A 14,591-nucleotide genomic window follows, 5' to 3' on the forward strand; every position below is an offset into this window, starting at 1 on the left:
CATGAACCCATGCGTCCCTTTTCTGGGTCAAAAGTGAAAATAGCAGCAAAACGTGTTGTGACTCGTTGTGAGCTTAGAGTAGATGGGCTATCTTCAGTAAAGAGATTTGGTGTAGAGGGAAAAAAGCGTGGGGCCTAACTAGACCTCTAGGGGACTCCGGACAACGAAGTATAGGGTTTAAAGTGGTTTACGTAATTTACTCTAGAATTATATTCTGTATCTGGTCTAGTTACGAGATTCTGCCTGTGATACATTTTCAAAGCAGCTATGTGCCTGGGCAAACTGTCAAGAATTATTTTTTCCAGACTTTGAGGTTAAAAGACTTTTCAGTGCCAATGACTGGCCTTCTTCCAACTCCTCTGTTGCTGTCATTCAAGGTACTAATGCTCCAGGGGACTCCCGGTTGGTTGCTGAACAGTTGGATGAAAAAAGCCCCAGCCCATGACTTTCTGCTGGACCACACACTCCTTTATACCCCCTAAAAATAGAAACGCATCAATAGACACATATTGCAGACTAGTGGAGAAGGATGTCTCCCTCCTCCCAGGCTAAAGCGAGGAGAATGCTAGATGGCTAACAACTTTAAGCAGAGATCAGAGGATGTAATTGAACTCTATTCAAAAGTATAAGTGAGTGGTTATCCAGAGTGCCGACAAGATAGAGCTATCATCATCATCATCATGGACAGTGCATGTGATGGTGAAATTCACAGACGACAAAAAAGAAAATCCACCTTTTATACCATAGCAATTTAAGCCATAATCCCACACTGGATTTCAAACAGCGGATCAGGAACAACTTAGATCTGCTCCTGGAGGCCGGAGAAATCACAAAGCCACAACATCATTTTATGACAGTAGACTTCCCTGTCACATCGGTTTTGAACACCCTCCTCAGGATCCACACAACCTACACAGATGTACGAACCCCCCGGCAAACCAATTGTAGCAGCAATTGGGTCTCTGAGAGAGAACCTTTCAGCATTTGTTGTTCACTTCCACCAAACATGTCTCTTCACTTCCATCCTACGTGACAGATTCGATGGAGTCCAAAAAGATGATTCAGTCTATTCAAATACCAGTTGAACAGTGTTTTCGAGCGACCAATCTGACCATGTCAAATCTCACTTGTCATTTCTTCAAATCTCACAAATGTCCCCTTTGAAGGGGGCCTGCGGGCTGCAGTTCTTCTTAACCCATTAAGACCTGGAACGCACCTGTGTCACTTTAGATTTCTTTGGCTATTCAAAAATAGCAGATATACAAGCTCATAGCACGGCACCGAGTGCCGCGCTATGAGCTTGTAGATCTGCTATTTTTGAAAAATCTTGAAAAAAAATAATTTAAGATTTTTTCCCCAAAACTGTCCCAAAACTGTGCCACATCCCCAGTGCTCAATGCATTGGGGGCTACATTGAGATCGTCCTCACATCAAAATGTGTCAGACCACCAGGGGTAATTTGCATACATTTATATAGCCCAGCACTTTTATTCAAAGCACTTTATGTGCATTAGAGTCACCCATTCACAAACAAGCGGTGGAGGAAACCATGCAAGGCACCAACCTGCTCTTTGGGAGCTGAGGGTTTAAGTGTCTTGCTCAAGGACACTTCATCACTAACCCAGGGGGACACAGGGATCGAACCGGTAACATTTAGATTCCCAAGCGTCCGCTCTACCACCTGAGCCCCAGTGTCAGACACGAGCATGGGGACAAAAAATGTCTCTCCGTCTTTCTTCTCTGTACTGTGTTTTCTGAACATGAAATCATCCTCAATCACCAACACCACAGGAACCTATCATTCATTTCCAACTTTAACCCATTCAATCCGGGAACGCATCTACAAATGTCTTCTAAATCCTAACAGTGTTCTGAAACACTTATGTTGCTATAATACCAGTGGTTCTCAAACTTTTTCATGTCTAGGACCACCCAAAATGATATGTATTTGGTCGCGGACCCCCATCTCAAAATATGTTGTTCAAGGGACCCCCAGAAGCAAAGATTTGAGTTACAAATGTTCATTTTTAAAAATATAGATTTGCACAAATTTTCCAGATTTTTCAAAAATAGCAGATCTACAAGCTCATAGTGTGAGCTTGCATGTATATCTGTTATTTTTGAATAGCCAAAGTATAAAATAATGGCTACAGCTAAAATCTAAAATGACACAGATGCGTTCCCGGATTGAATGGGTTAAGAGGTGCATTGAAGAAGACATTGTCTTTATTTGGGAAGCATCTGAAACCAAACTGAAGAAGTTTCATAACTGAGTGGCCATCTGAAAATGTCATTATTTAATAATGATGAGCACAAGATGAAATTCCGACATATCCCCATCTCTGGTCATTTGTTTTTAAAGGCCGGTGGGGTACGTGTTATCCCTGCTTCAGATTGAATTCTGCGTTCCTGCTGGGGAAACTGGCTGTAGAACAAGTGTTGTGTGTTTTTTTTGTGTGTACGCTTTTTCAACAACAACGTTAGAAAACATTTTCAGAGACCCCAGGGAGGTTTTCCAGGCGCACCCAGCTGTGAGGAGGCCACGGGGTAGACCAAGGCCCAGGTGGAGGGATTATATATCCACACACTGCATGGCCGGGGAGGGAGCGCCTCGGGATACCCCAGTCAGAGCTGGCTAATGCGGCCAAGGAAAGGGAAGTCTGGGGTTCTCTAAGCTGGAACGGCTATACCTCTGCGACCCGCCTTCGGATAAGCGGATCGGATATGGATCAATTGTAGATATGTAGCAGGTTCTGCATTATTAATGTGATTGATTCCACTCTGAAAATGACTGCTCTAAATATTCAGGAATCTGCCTGTGACCTTGGAGTTTGGCCAGATGACCAGTTGTAAAGGTCATCGATTTGTTGTTGCTCATGTAGGATTACACTTGATTGTCTATTGATTGTTATAAGCCTTATATGACTGTAATCCTGAGTGAGTGATTGAGTGAGTCTGTGTGCGACTGTGCGCGTGCACACGTGTACACGTTTAACAGTACCTCGTTTTTCATATCATTTGTCAGGTGGAAACCTCACAGCATGTCCAAAATGGTTACTTTTCAAGATCCCAATTCAAAAATAGCAAAAATAGCACATCTACAAGCTAAAAATGCGACGCGTTTTGATCTTGTAGATCGCCTATTTTTGCTACTTTTGCGTTACACTGTAGTATGACGAAGAAGGCCATTAATTTACGGGAGAAAAATAAAAAGTTAAAATATGGAGATATGAGGTTTCTGCCCGACCGCAACAATATGTTTGTGTGCGTGTGCATGGTTTTGTTCGGTTGTTCCGCGTCATTCGTCTATCTGTGGGATTTGCCTAAAGCTTGTGGCAGAAATGTAATTGACGATGGTATTGAGTCCATTCCAATCATCAAACCTTCATAACGATTTCACTGGCAGTAATAATATATCCACGTCTTGCACAAAGTGCCCCATTCCCCATTGTGCTCATGCTGCCTAATCTGTGAAATCTGCCCATTGCCTTGGGATGTTGATACTGCAACAGCAAATTTGGATCCATCTCAGCGCTCAATTACAAAGCCATTTGGTGCTTCACGACCCACATGAGCCTTCTGTCACTAATCCATATGTTATTATCAAACTACCAAGACCACCATAGAAGCTAGTAAACAAACACAGACAGACCAAAGTAACGTCAGATACGCAGGCACACACACACACACACACACACACACAGACATACTGTATACACTATATAGCCTACAGATACACAACAACAAGTAGACTCAGATAGGCAGACACCCCCCCGACACACACGACACACACACACACACACACACACACACACACACACACACACACACACACACACACACACACACAATACACAAGCCCCTAATTGGATCATTGTTTGACAGTTGAATAGTATTGAATCTGGCAAGCAAATGTCTCTGTGCATCAACTTCAGCACAGAGACATCCAGTGGCAGCTGGTGAGTTCCAAAAAAATTGGGGAGGACAGGAGAAATAATATATTTTTTCATAAATAAGTCCGAAATTAAAGCTTTTGTGGACTACATGGAGCATTTATTCATGGTGAGGATTGACACACGCCTACTCGCTCGCTAGCTCTCTGAGACAGCGAGGGTGTGACAGTGCTTTGACAAGGCTTCGTTCAAGATTAGATATATACAGCGCTACGTTCGTCTATCCGCAATTAAGACAAACCACAAAAGAGATGACGTACATTCAGGGCAGGTTACATGTAGGCCTGTCACAATTATTAGTTAGTTAGTTAGTTTGCATAATCCTCAGAATCGTTTCCATGTTGAAAAAGAATCATACATCTTCAAATAGCGGAAATAGCAGATCTACAAGCTCTTGTAGAACGGATTTTTATTTTTGAAAGTTATTAAACATGTGAGTTATTTATTTGTATATTTAAGTCATGTATCATCTGCCCTGTGGCATTGTTCGCTTACAAAGCCTAAAAGCCAAACAGAAATTATTATTTTATTTCCATGTTCTAATTAAATCGCAATTATTTGTGTGACAATTAATCGTCAAGTAAAATGTCACGATTGTGACAGCCCTAGCTACTTGTTTTTTTTTACGCGTGTGTTTTTCATTAGATGTGATTAATGTGTCAATTTGCTGAGTAAGAGCTTGACATTTAAACCAAACACTAGGTGGAGTTGTCTAGGTGGAGGCTGTGAGTCTAATCAGGTCAAATCCCTCAGCTATTCACTCAGCTGCAAGTTGGGGTGTTATAGACTCTCTCTCTCTCTCTCTCTCTCTCTCTCTCTCTCTCTCTCTCTCCCTCTCTCGTGTGTGTGTGTGTGTGTGTGTGTGTGTGTGTGTGTGTGTGTGTGTGTGTGTGTGTGTGTGTGTGTGTGTGTGTGTGTGTGTGTGTGTGTGTGTGTGTGTGTGTGTGTGTGTGTGTGTGTGTGTGTGTGTGTGTGTGTGTGTGTGTGTGTGTGTGTGTGCGTGCGTGCGTGCGTGCGTGCGTGCGTGTGTGCGTTCCATTCTTAGTCCAATTTTGTGATTCAGTCACATTTTGGATGACAACAAAATCCTTCCCAGCCTCAGGCTGTGATGGAGTTTTTTTTTTGTTCTGGGTCTCGCTGGGTCTGACTTTAATTTTCCTACACAACAAGTCTCGTTTCAATAACAGTGACTGGCAACTTTCTTGTCAAATATTGCTATTGATTTATGAATTCAAGAAAAAGAGCTTTAATTCGTTAGTTCTTATTACGGCTATCAGAGACGTCGCACCATTTTCCAGACAGAATGGTTGATGAGAGAGTGAGAGAGTGAGAGAGTGAGAGAGTGAGAGAGTGGGGGGGGGGGGGGGGGGGTTGAGGTGAAAAACAAGGGAAGATTTGAAGGGAATTAGTAGAATTGTAGAGACGTTGTCAGGTCAAAGTAACAAGATGACTCCTCTAAAACTTGGAATCAGATAAAATGACATTCAGAGACAGAGCCAAAGTAGGGGGAAACACAACAAATCCAGCCCCAACAAGCAGCGAGGCAAAGCTCAGGCTGCAAGCCAAACTTGCCACATACAGTAGTAGCCAATCAGCTACCTTCGAGTGCCAGGCTCCAGCCCTCAGTCATTGGCTGTTGAGAGAAACTGGTCAAGCAGAGAGAGAGAGAGAGAGACTGCACACTGACCAGGGAGAGACTAGTACTAAGCTTCTCTCACATTTAAATGTACAAAAACACAACACTTATCCTCATTGTAAAAATGTGTGTGTGTGTGTGTGTGTGTGTGTGTGTGTGTGTGTGTGTGTGTGTGTGTGTGTGTGTGTGTGTGTGTGTGTGTGTGTGTGTGTGTGTGTGTGTGTGTGTGTGTGTGTGTGTGTGTGAGTGTGTGTGTGTGTGTGCTCTCTCTCTCTCTCTCTCTCTCTCTCTCTCTCTCTCTCTCTCTCTCTCTCTCTCTCTCTCTTTCTCTCTTTCTCTCTCTCTCTCTCTCTCTCTCTCTCTCTCTCTCTCTCTCTCTCTCTCTCCAAGCTGACACCAACAGATACAGTATAATATTGGTAAAGGTGACACATATAGATAATGAATCCCAGGCAATTATTCCACATTTTATTACTGCATATTTATGAGAAGAAATTCAACACAATTTATTATCCATCTGTGTGTGTGTGTGTGTGTGTGTGTGTGTGTGTGTGTGTGTGTGTGTGTGTGTGTGTGTGTGTGTGTGCGTGCGTGCGTGCGTGCGTGCGTGTGTGCGTGCGTGTGTGCGAGTGTGTTGAATTTGTGAGACAGATAAACTTGTCTCCCTCTGGCCAACGAGCATGCACACTCCCTCTATTTATCTCATGCACACACACACACACACACACACACACACACACACACACGCACGTCCCCAGACAACACACAAGGACAGCACTAATCAGCTCTTTGTCAAACCCATCCGGTCCCTTCCTTAATGAGGAGTTCGCCCAGCTTAATATGCACAGACTCTGACCTGCCCATGCTTACATACCTGTGCAGTAGGCTAACTGATAATGATGTGTGCGTGCATGCGTGCGGGTGTGTGCATTTGTGTACGCGCGCGCGCGGTGTGTGTGTGTGTGTGTGTGTGTGTGTGTGTGTGTGTGTGTGTGTGTGTGTGTGTGTGTGTGTGTGTGTGTGTGTGTGTGTGTGTGTGTGTGTGTGTGTGTGTGTGTGTGTGTGTGTGTGTGTGTGTGTGTGCGTGCGTGCGTCCGTGCCTGTCATTTGCCTCCCATGGAATGGCAAACGACATGATTTCCCATGACTCTATTAAATAGTGTTTTTTCCACCACGATCTCGGGGGCTCCAACAATCGTTGCAAAAGAACAACGCGGCTCCTTGACGATCTGCACAGTTAAGTCCTCATTGTTAATTTAACTCACAGGGTGTAAAAATTGACCCAAATGGACCCCTATAGGGTTCCTTTCACTGAAGTCAAATAGCATTTCACACTGCCACAGAACACTTCTGTGGTGTTCCGGAAGCCAAACCCCGCCCCAACACCGCACGCGCTGCTGGTGGCTGTCTGACTGAGGCGGTGCTGGAACAGATGGTTAAATTAATAATACTGGGATATAGCGACGCACTCTGGGGGATTGGTAACGGAGGGATGGAGGTTTCTAGCGATAGGTTGCGTTCATGAATGCCAAACTAAAAGGAATGCGAGCACAGACTCCAGTCACAGTCAGTCACGTTCTGTCCATTCAAGTACTGTACTTCTTATTTTTTTAGATAAATAGGCAGTATGATAAACCGGCCGCGTTTCGGCTACAAGGCCTTCCTCAGCGTAATCATCATGACCAGTGGTTTTCAACCTTTTTCATGCCAAGGACCACTAAATTGATATATATTTGGCTGCGGACCCCCATTTGAAAATGTGTTGTGCCAGGGACCCCAAGAAGCAAAGATATCAGTTAATCTTCGCTTTAAAAAAATATAAATATTCAAAGATATGCACACTTTTTCAAGGTTTTTCAAAAATAGCAGATCTACAAGCTCATAGCGCGGCACTCGGTGCCGCGCTATGAGCTTGTATATCTGCTATTTTTGAATAGCCAAAGCTAAGTGGTTAGAAATGATTGTGACGCTATGTTAACTCATTTTGCTGGGGTCCCTCAAGGACCACTGGTGGTCCCCGGACCACTGGTTGAAAACCACTGATCATGACGATTACGCTGAGTATTAACATGAGAACAGCTTCAATGTGCCTTGAAATACTTAGTAGATTGTACAAGTCTCTGAAACTCTACTGGAGGGATGGAACACCATGACAAAAACAATCTAAATCAGAATCAAAAAGCTTACAAAAGCTATTCCCTCATTTTTCATGTGTTGATGATGGTGATGGGATGCGCTGCCTAACACATCGGTCATAAATCTCCTATAGTCAACTGGGTTGAGATCAGGTGACTGCTAAGGCCATATCATATGATTCACATCCTTTTCATTCCACTAAAACCACTGAGTGACCCCTCATGCCCTGTGAATGGGGTCCTTCACAGGGCATTCACAGACCACTCCCATCTGGATAGATAGCTGTATGTTTCATCATAGGATAAAGGTGATCTCGAGTAATACATTCGTATTGATTTGCGGCGACCCTTGTCTCTACACTGGGACAAGTGGAACGCAAACCTTGCCAGGAAAATGCCAAACACAGCATAACAGAGCCACTGTGGGGGGGTCAAGCATTTAGGTCTGTACCATTCTCTTGGTGTACGCCACACACACACACACACACACACACACACACACACACTCGCCCACTTGTGGAGAATATGGTGAAGGATGACTCATCTGATCATCACATCACTTGTTTCTACATCTGTGGTTTGTGCACCAGTGAAATATTTAATTCTCTGCATAGCTGTCACAACGGTCTGTTCTTCATGCCGACAGTCTGATCACGCCCTGCATTGACATTGACATTCAGTCACCTAAGGAAGAGTTGCTCTTCTGTTGTCGTCTTACATATCGCACTGCATAATGCACGAGCAGCATCACCGCCATCGAATGTGCACGTTCGACCACAATTTCTATCCCTAGTCGTTCCCACAGATCAAAATGCAGATGTCACTGACTTAAGTGTGTCACACTGGCCAGTAGAGCACTTGAAGCTGTGACTTAAACTCTTGCCATCAGCCATCTGTGGCGTGCCCCAATAACAAACCTTAAGTCACTTAGATCTTTTCTTCTTGCCATCTTGATTCAAAATCAAGGTCAACTGGGCCTGCTCAGCATTCCTACTCATGCCACAGAGCATTATAGGATGTTCATTTCTTAATTGCATCATGCAGCAGTACATCTGTATATGGAAGCATCTGCATCATGTTTCTGCACTGATTTAATCAGGTTTTTCCATCAATTTGTCTGTAGACGTGGTTCCTCAAATTTCAACAATTAAAACACACACACACACACACACACACACACACACACACACACACACACACACACACACACACAGGTCTAAGGTGAGGACTCTACTATATTATTTTATCTCTGCTGCTGTTGTGAGAGGATCACAGCTGTTAAGGGCATTTTAGCCCCCCAAGTCCACCTGGCCTGTACCCCAGCAGCACACAGTGGCAAGGTCACTCTGTCAAAGCACTGATCAAATGGACATGCATCAAGTCAGCGTGAAAGCAGACAGGTGTCAGGTGTTAGCTGGAGATCATGGGGATTTTCCTTGACTCCCTGGCCAGGTCCTGTTAGCCCCCGTCCCCCAGGGAAATGCCACACAGCCCCCTGGTACCATTCAATGTCATGCACCGCTCAGTCACCCTCTCTCCAGGAGGGTTGCAAATATAGGAGTTCAAATATTCTGCTGTCAAATCCTGTGCCACACAACACAAGCCAGTGTTACACGCCGTACGACACACACACACACACACACACACACACACACACACACACACACACACACACACACACACACACACAAGCACACGCACACACACACACACACACACACACACACACACACACACACACACACACACACACACACACACACACACACACACACACACACGCACGCACACACTCGCACCAGCAAGCCCAAGTGCTACAAACTGCAGTGCGGCAGCTATTTTAAGAATAATTTTACACGATGTGGATAAATATTTAATTCCAGCAGAATATTTATCCCCCACCCACCCCACACACACACACACACACGCACGCACGCACGCACACGCACACACACACACCCTCCCATCATCACACACACACACACTCCCATCACAGATAAGGAGGACGTACGGTCAGGACTCGGGAAGTTGAGGCAGCGGTGCCCTCTGCCTGCACCTCTCAACAAAATGACTCCACAATGTGTAGAAAGTCACCACAGTAAACACAGGAGGGACAAGTCCCAACACATTGCACTGATATTACATTAACCACTTAAACCCCCCAGCATCGGTATTGTGGGGAAAGCTTTTGCTGAAAATAGCAGATCGACAAGCAAGCTCACAACGCCTTGCAGGCTATTTTCAGCATAAGCTCTCCCCACAATAACCAGAAAACGGAAAAGACACTAGTATTGAGCCCTGAGGGACTCCGGTTAACCCATATGGCAGGGGTCTTCAACAGGGGGTCCGGGACCCCAAGGGGGTCCTCAGAGCTACTAGAGGGGGTCCGCCGAATCTTTGTGTGATAGGATTTAGTTTTTTTTACATAAACCACTTTAACCCTAGAATTCCTTTTCTGAGGGGAACATTAGCCAAAAATAGCAGATCTACAAGCTCTCAACGCCTCGCGCTGCCAGGCGTTGAGAACTTGTAGATCGGCTATTTTTGGCAAAGAGGCTATAGGTGTAGAGGGAAAAAAGAGCAGACTAAGTAAAAAAAAAAAAAAAACTTTAATCTGAAACGCAATTTTATACAATATAGAGTAAGGGGTCCCTGCTTCATCTCTCTCTCAGCTAGGGGGTCCTTGGCCTGAAAACGTTGAAGACCCCTGCCATAATGGGGTTTAAGTGGTTAAAATACAAAAACATCAGCAAAACACACACACACACATACCCACATCAAGTATAGTCTTACAACATGGGATGGAAATGATCTTATGACTTACCGCGCCTAAACATATTGGAGGCGGTGGTTTTGACCGTCTTAGTTCTAGGCTATTTCTGCTTGAGTCTCATCCTGCAGGTCACGGTGGAGTCGGGCTTGTGTTGTTGAGTAAAAGCCAGGAAAATGGGGGGCGAGCGTGTTTCGGGGCGAGGCTTCCAGTTACCAAAAAACAGCTCTCAGTCGAATTTTACCAAAATTCCTTTTGACCGATTTTCCTCCCCAATCGGTCGGATCTTCGCGGGTGAAGAAAGGTTGATGAGATGAAAATCAGGCGATCATTCAGAAGAAAACAGCAACAACAGACACACTTCCACCAGCCAGAGAGAGAAAGTTGCCTGGATCGTCCGCAATCGATTTGAATTCATAACAAAATATATAGATAAATAAATAAAGCCAAAAATAGACTACACCAGTCTGAGTGTGACTCTTCTGTCTCGCCAGGCGGGGATCGACGCGCAGCTAGGTTTTTTTTTTAGGGATGTGTCAACTCACTGCCATCTGGTGACATGAATGATCAATTATATGTGGACTTAACTAGCCTAAATGTAAGCCTAAAGGACTACCGCTTCTTCTGGCCGAAAAGCAAAAAGTTCCCCTCTGTCTTCATCATGTACCAGCTGTCCAGCTGATGTGATGTCCCGTTCAGTGTGTGTGTGAGTGAGTCAGTCCGTCTATACAGCTACACAGTACAGTGTCTCCGTTACAGAAGAGCTCTCGGCGCTTCAGCCTCTCTCTCCCTCTCCCTCCTGTGGTGAGAGTTGACGGATGGAAACCAGCGGAGAAGGTGCACAAACAAGCCTCACTCCCTCTCTCTCTCTCTCTCTCTCTCTCTCTCTCTCTCTCTCTCTCTCTCTCTCTCTCTCTCTCTCTCTCTCTCTCTCTCTCTCGTGGTGGGAAAAGTACTCATATGTTTTACTTAAAGTATCAGTAGGTCTACTAAAATGTAGAAGTACTCTGTTACAAGTAAAAAAGAAAGTCCGGAATTAAACATTTACTTAATTTACTTAAAAGTACAAATGTATTGGTATCAAAATGTCATTTTTTTTGTACTTTACATTTTTATCCCACGATTTTGCAACCCCTATTTTTTCACCCAGTGCCAATGCCTAAGCGTGTAATCCTGGGCGCTAGTCTCCCTCTGCCAGCCTGGGGAGAGCCGCGAACACAGCTCATGCTTCCTTCAACACATGAGGAGTTAGCAGACCGCTTCTTATCACCTAACTGGGGGGAGTTTCCCTGGTTGGACATATCACGTGGAAGGAACACGTTATTCCAACCAGTTCCTTTCCCATCCATCAGGCACCCCGGGTGACCAGGGGGAGGCAGTATGGAGACCAGGATTACTGCATGTTTTTTGTGAGAGTACGGGGAGAACATGCAAACTCCACACAGAAAGGCCCAAAAATGTATGCGGCTAAAGTGGGTAATGCATGTTTTGTAAATATAATCCAAATCTACGAAAACAAGTAACGTAAAGTTTTCAAACAATTGTAGTGGAGTACCTCAAAATTGTACATAAGGACATTTACTTGAGTAAATGTACTTACTTAGTTACTTTACACCACTGCCCCTATCCCCCCCTGTCTCCCTTTCTCTCTCTCCCTCTTTCTGCCACTAGCTGTTTTCTCTGTGAAATTCAATTCATTATGCATTATTGGCATGGAAGTTACATGAACACAAGTGTCTCAGTTACAAAGGGAAACTGTAAAGTAGAAAATAATAGCTTAACAGTAAACAAGACAAAACAACCTGCATGCAGTGTGCACATGCATGTGTGAACTCTGTGTGTGCGTGTGTGTGCGTGCGTGTGCGTGCGTGCGTGTGCGTGCGTGTGTGTGCGTGTGTGTGCGTGTGTGTGTGTGTGTGTGTGTGTGTGTGTGTGCGTGCGTGCGTGTGTGCGTGCGTGCGTGCATGCGTGCGTGCATGTGTGCGACTGTGTGCGCGTGTGTGTGTGTGTGTGTGTGTGTGTGTGTGTGTGTGTGCGTGTGCGTGTGCGTGTGTGTGTGTGTGTGTGTGTGTGCGCGTGTGTGTTGCTCCGCATAAGGATCTGGGTTGCTGTGGACACTCAAAGCCTCTGTGGTTTAATGGGTCTCTCTCTCTCTCTCTCTCTCTCTCTCTCTCTCTCTCTCTCTCTCTCTCTCTCTCTCTCTCTCTCTCTCTCTCTCTCTCTCTCTCTCTCTCTCTCTCTCTCTCTCTCTCTCTCTCTCTCTCTCTCTCTCCCCCTCCCCCTCCCTCCCTGAGAAATCTGCCTTCCACAACCCTGGCTGTTACACCGTGTCCCACATTATTCTATTTGCATACACAGCTACTTCAAAAAGTATTTACTTTAGTGAGTAACAACAATTGGACCCTGTCCATTGTAGTAATAAGGAAGGGTTCTGTTGAAACTGCACCGCTCTGAGTTATACCGGTGCTGTAGGCGAGGGGAATGCGTCATCATTCCTTTGATGTGTCTGATTTGAAGCTTGTCACCTGACTGGATGGCTTGACTGAGCTTTGATGAAACCTCTATTGAGGTTTATTTGCGGCTGTTGGGTGGAAGAAATGTACTTTTTTTTCTCGTATCTATCATCTCTAAGTCTGTGGGCGAGACAAAGTGTTCTCAAAGTGGGGTCCGGGGACCCCCAGGGGTCCTTGAGGGGGTTCCAGGGGGTCCCCAGCAAAATGTGTGAATATAGCATCACAATAATTTTATACTTTGGCTATTCAAAAATAGCAGATATACAAGCTCATAGCGTGGCACCGAGTGCCGCACTATGAGCTTGTAGATCTGCTATTTTTGAAATTTCTTGAAGATTTGTGCAAATCTTTGAATATATTTCTTTTAAAGCGCACATTTTAACACAAATCTTTGCTTCTGGGGGTCCCTGGCACAACATATTTTCAGATGGGGGTCCGCGGCCAATATATATATAAATTTGGGGGTCCCTGGCATGAAAAACTTTGAGAAGCATTGGTCTACTACACCCTGACCAGAGCTAACAGCAGGGTTGGCAGTGACAGGGACTACACAAACATGCATTCACTGCGCACAAGTATAGTTTATTGATAGGTTGTACATATGTTCACCCACTCAGAGATACAGAGCAGATATTACGGCCAGCAGCTCATTGTTTTATTTAGGCCTATTTGTGTTTTGATTCTTATTTATATTGGTTTGGTTCTTCTTGATTCTTAAGCCCCTGACACACTGCCAGCGTCAGACACGCACCACGTGATCAAACCACGTGATCAAATGCACAGCAATTGGACGCGTCAAAACCTGTTTGTCGCCATCTCTCAAAGGCTGTGACACTCTGAAAGCGTCGCTGACGCACATCAAGAGAAAATACAAATGAAAAGGGGTTTACCGTTCTGCGCTGCTCCAACTCATTTCAGACGGTCTGCGCCACATAACGGCGCTCCCAAATAGAAGCGAGCTCTGAGAGACGCGTCACCAAGTTTTGGCGCGTCTAATTGACGTCTCCAGTGTAAAGAAAATTGGTGCATTTGATGATTTGATCACACACACACACACATCTGACACTGTGCAGTGTGTCAGGTGCTTCAAAGTTCAGTTCTATTTTGGAGCGTCAACACGTGGCACAGACCATCTGAGCTGAGTTGGAGCAATGCAGGAAGGTATGCTGTAACCTCTTTTCACTCTTTTTTTTCCCTCCCTTGACGCGTGTCGCAGCCTTTCCAGTGGCCTTTCCTGTGTTTCATTCTTACTGCTGTTGCTGCTGACACCCGAACTTCCCTCTGGGGATCAATAAAGGTTTATCTTTATCTTACCATGCCAGGTTCTGTTTGGCACGTTGCCAGACGTCATTGAACCGTTACTTAAGGTGCTTACATGGTGTTTAAAACAGGGAGAAGAAGACCCTGTACACGGATGGAGAGTCCTGCAGACTTCTTCCTTTCATAGTCCAGTGCTCAACATGTCTCATGGACAGGTCACATGGACACGTAGGCCTACAGTATAAATGACTGCTGCGCGGACCTCCTAGACGGGGTCTTTTTTTGATTGATTGAATATTTTATTAGGCAAAAAATGTAAAACAG

General features: G+C 44.9%; 1 protein-coding gene across 1 annotated transcript in view; it reads right to left on the reverse strand.

The window, feature by feature from the left end:
* The window catches only part of rtn4rl1a (reticulon 4 receptor-like 1a), a 160,285-nt gene extending 149,209 nt beyond the window's left edge, over positions 1 to 11,076 (reverse strand). Inside the window, exon 1 of the mRNA XM_084073806.1 lies at positions 10,549 to 11,076. Coding sequence (XP_083929932.1) covers positions 10,549 to 10,561 — 13 coding nt within the window. The 5' untranslated portion in view covers positions 10,562 to 11,076. The remainder of the gene's footprint in view (positions 1 to 10,548) is intronic.
* Between the last annotated feature and the right edge of the window lie 3,515 nt (positions 11,077 to 14,591).

This window comes from Gymnoscopelus microlampas (genome assembly GCF_963454915.1).
Source record: "Gymnoscopelus microlampas genome assembly, chromosome: 12".
NCBI lineage: Eukaryota > Metazoa > Chordata > Actinopteri > Myctophiformes > Myctophidae > Gymnoscopelus > Gymnoscopelus microlampas.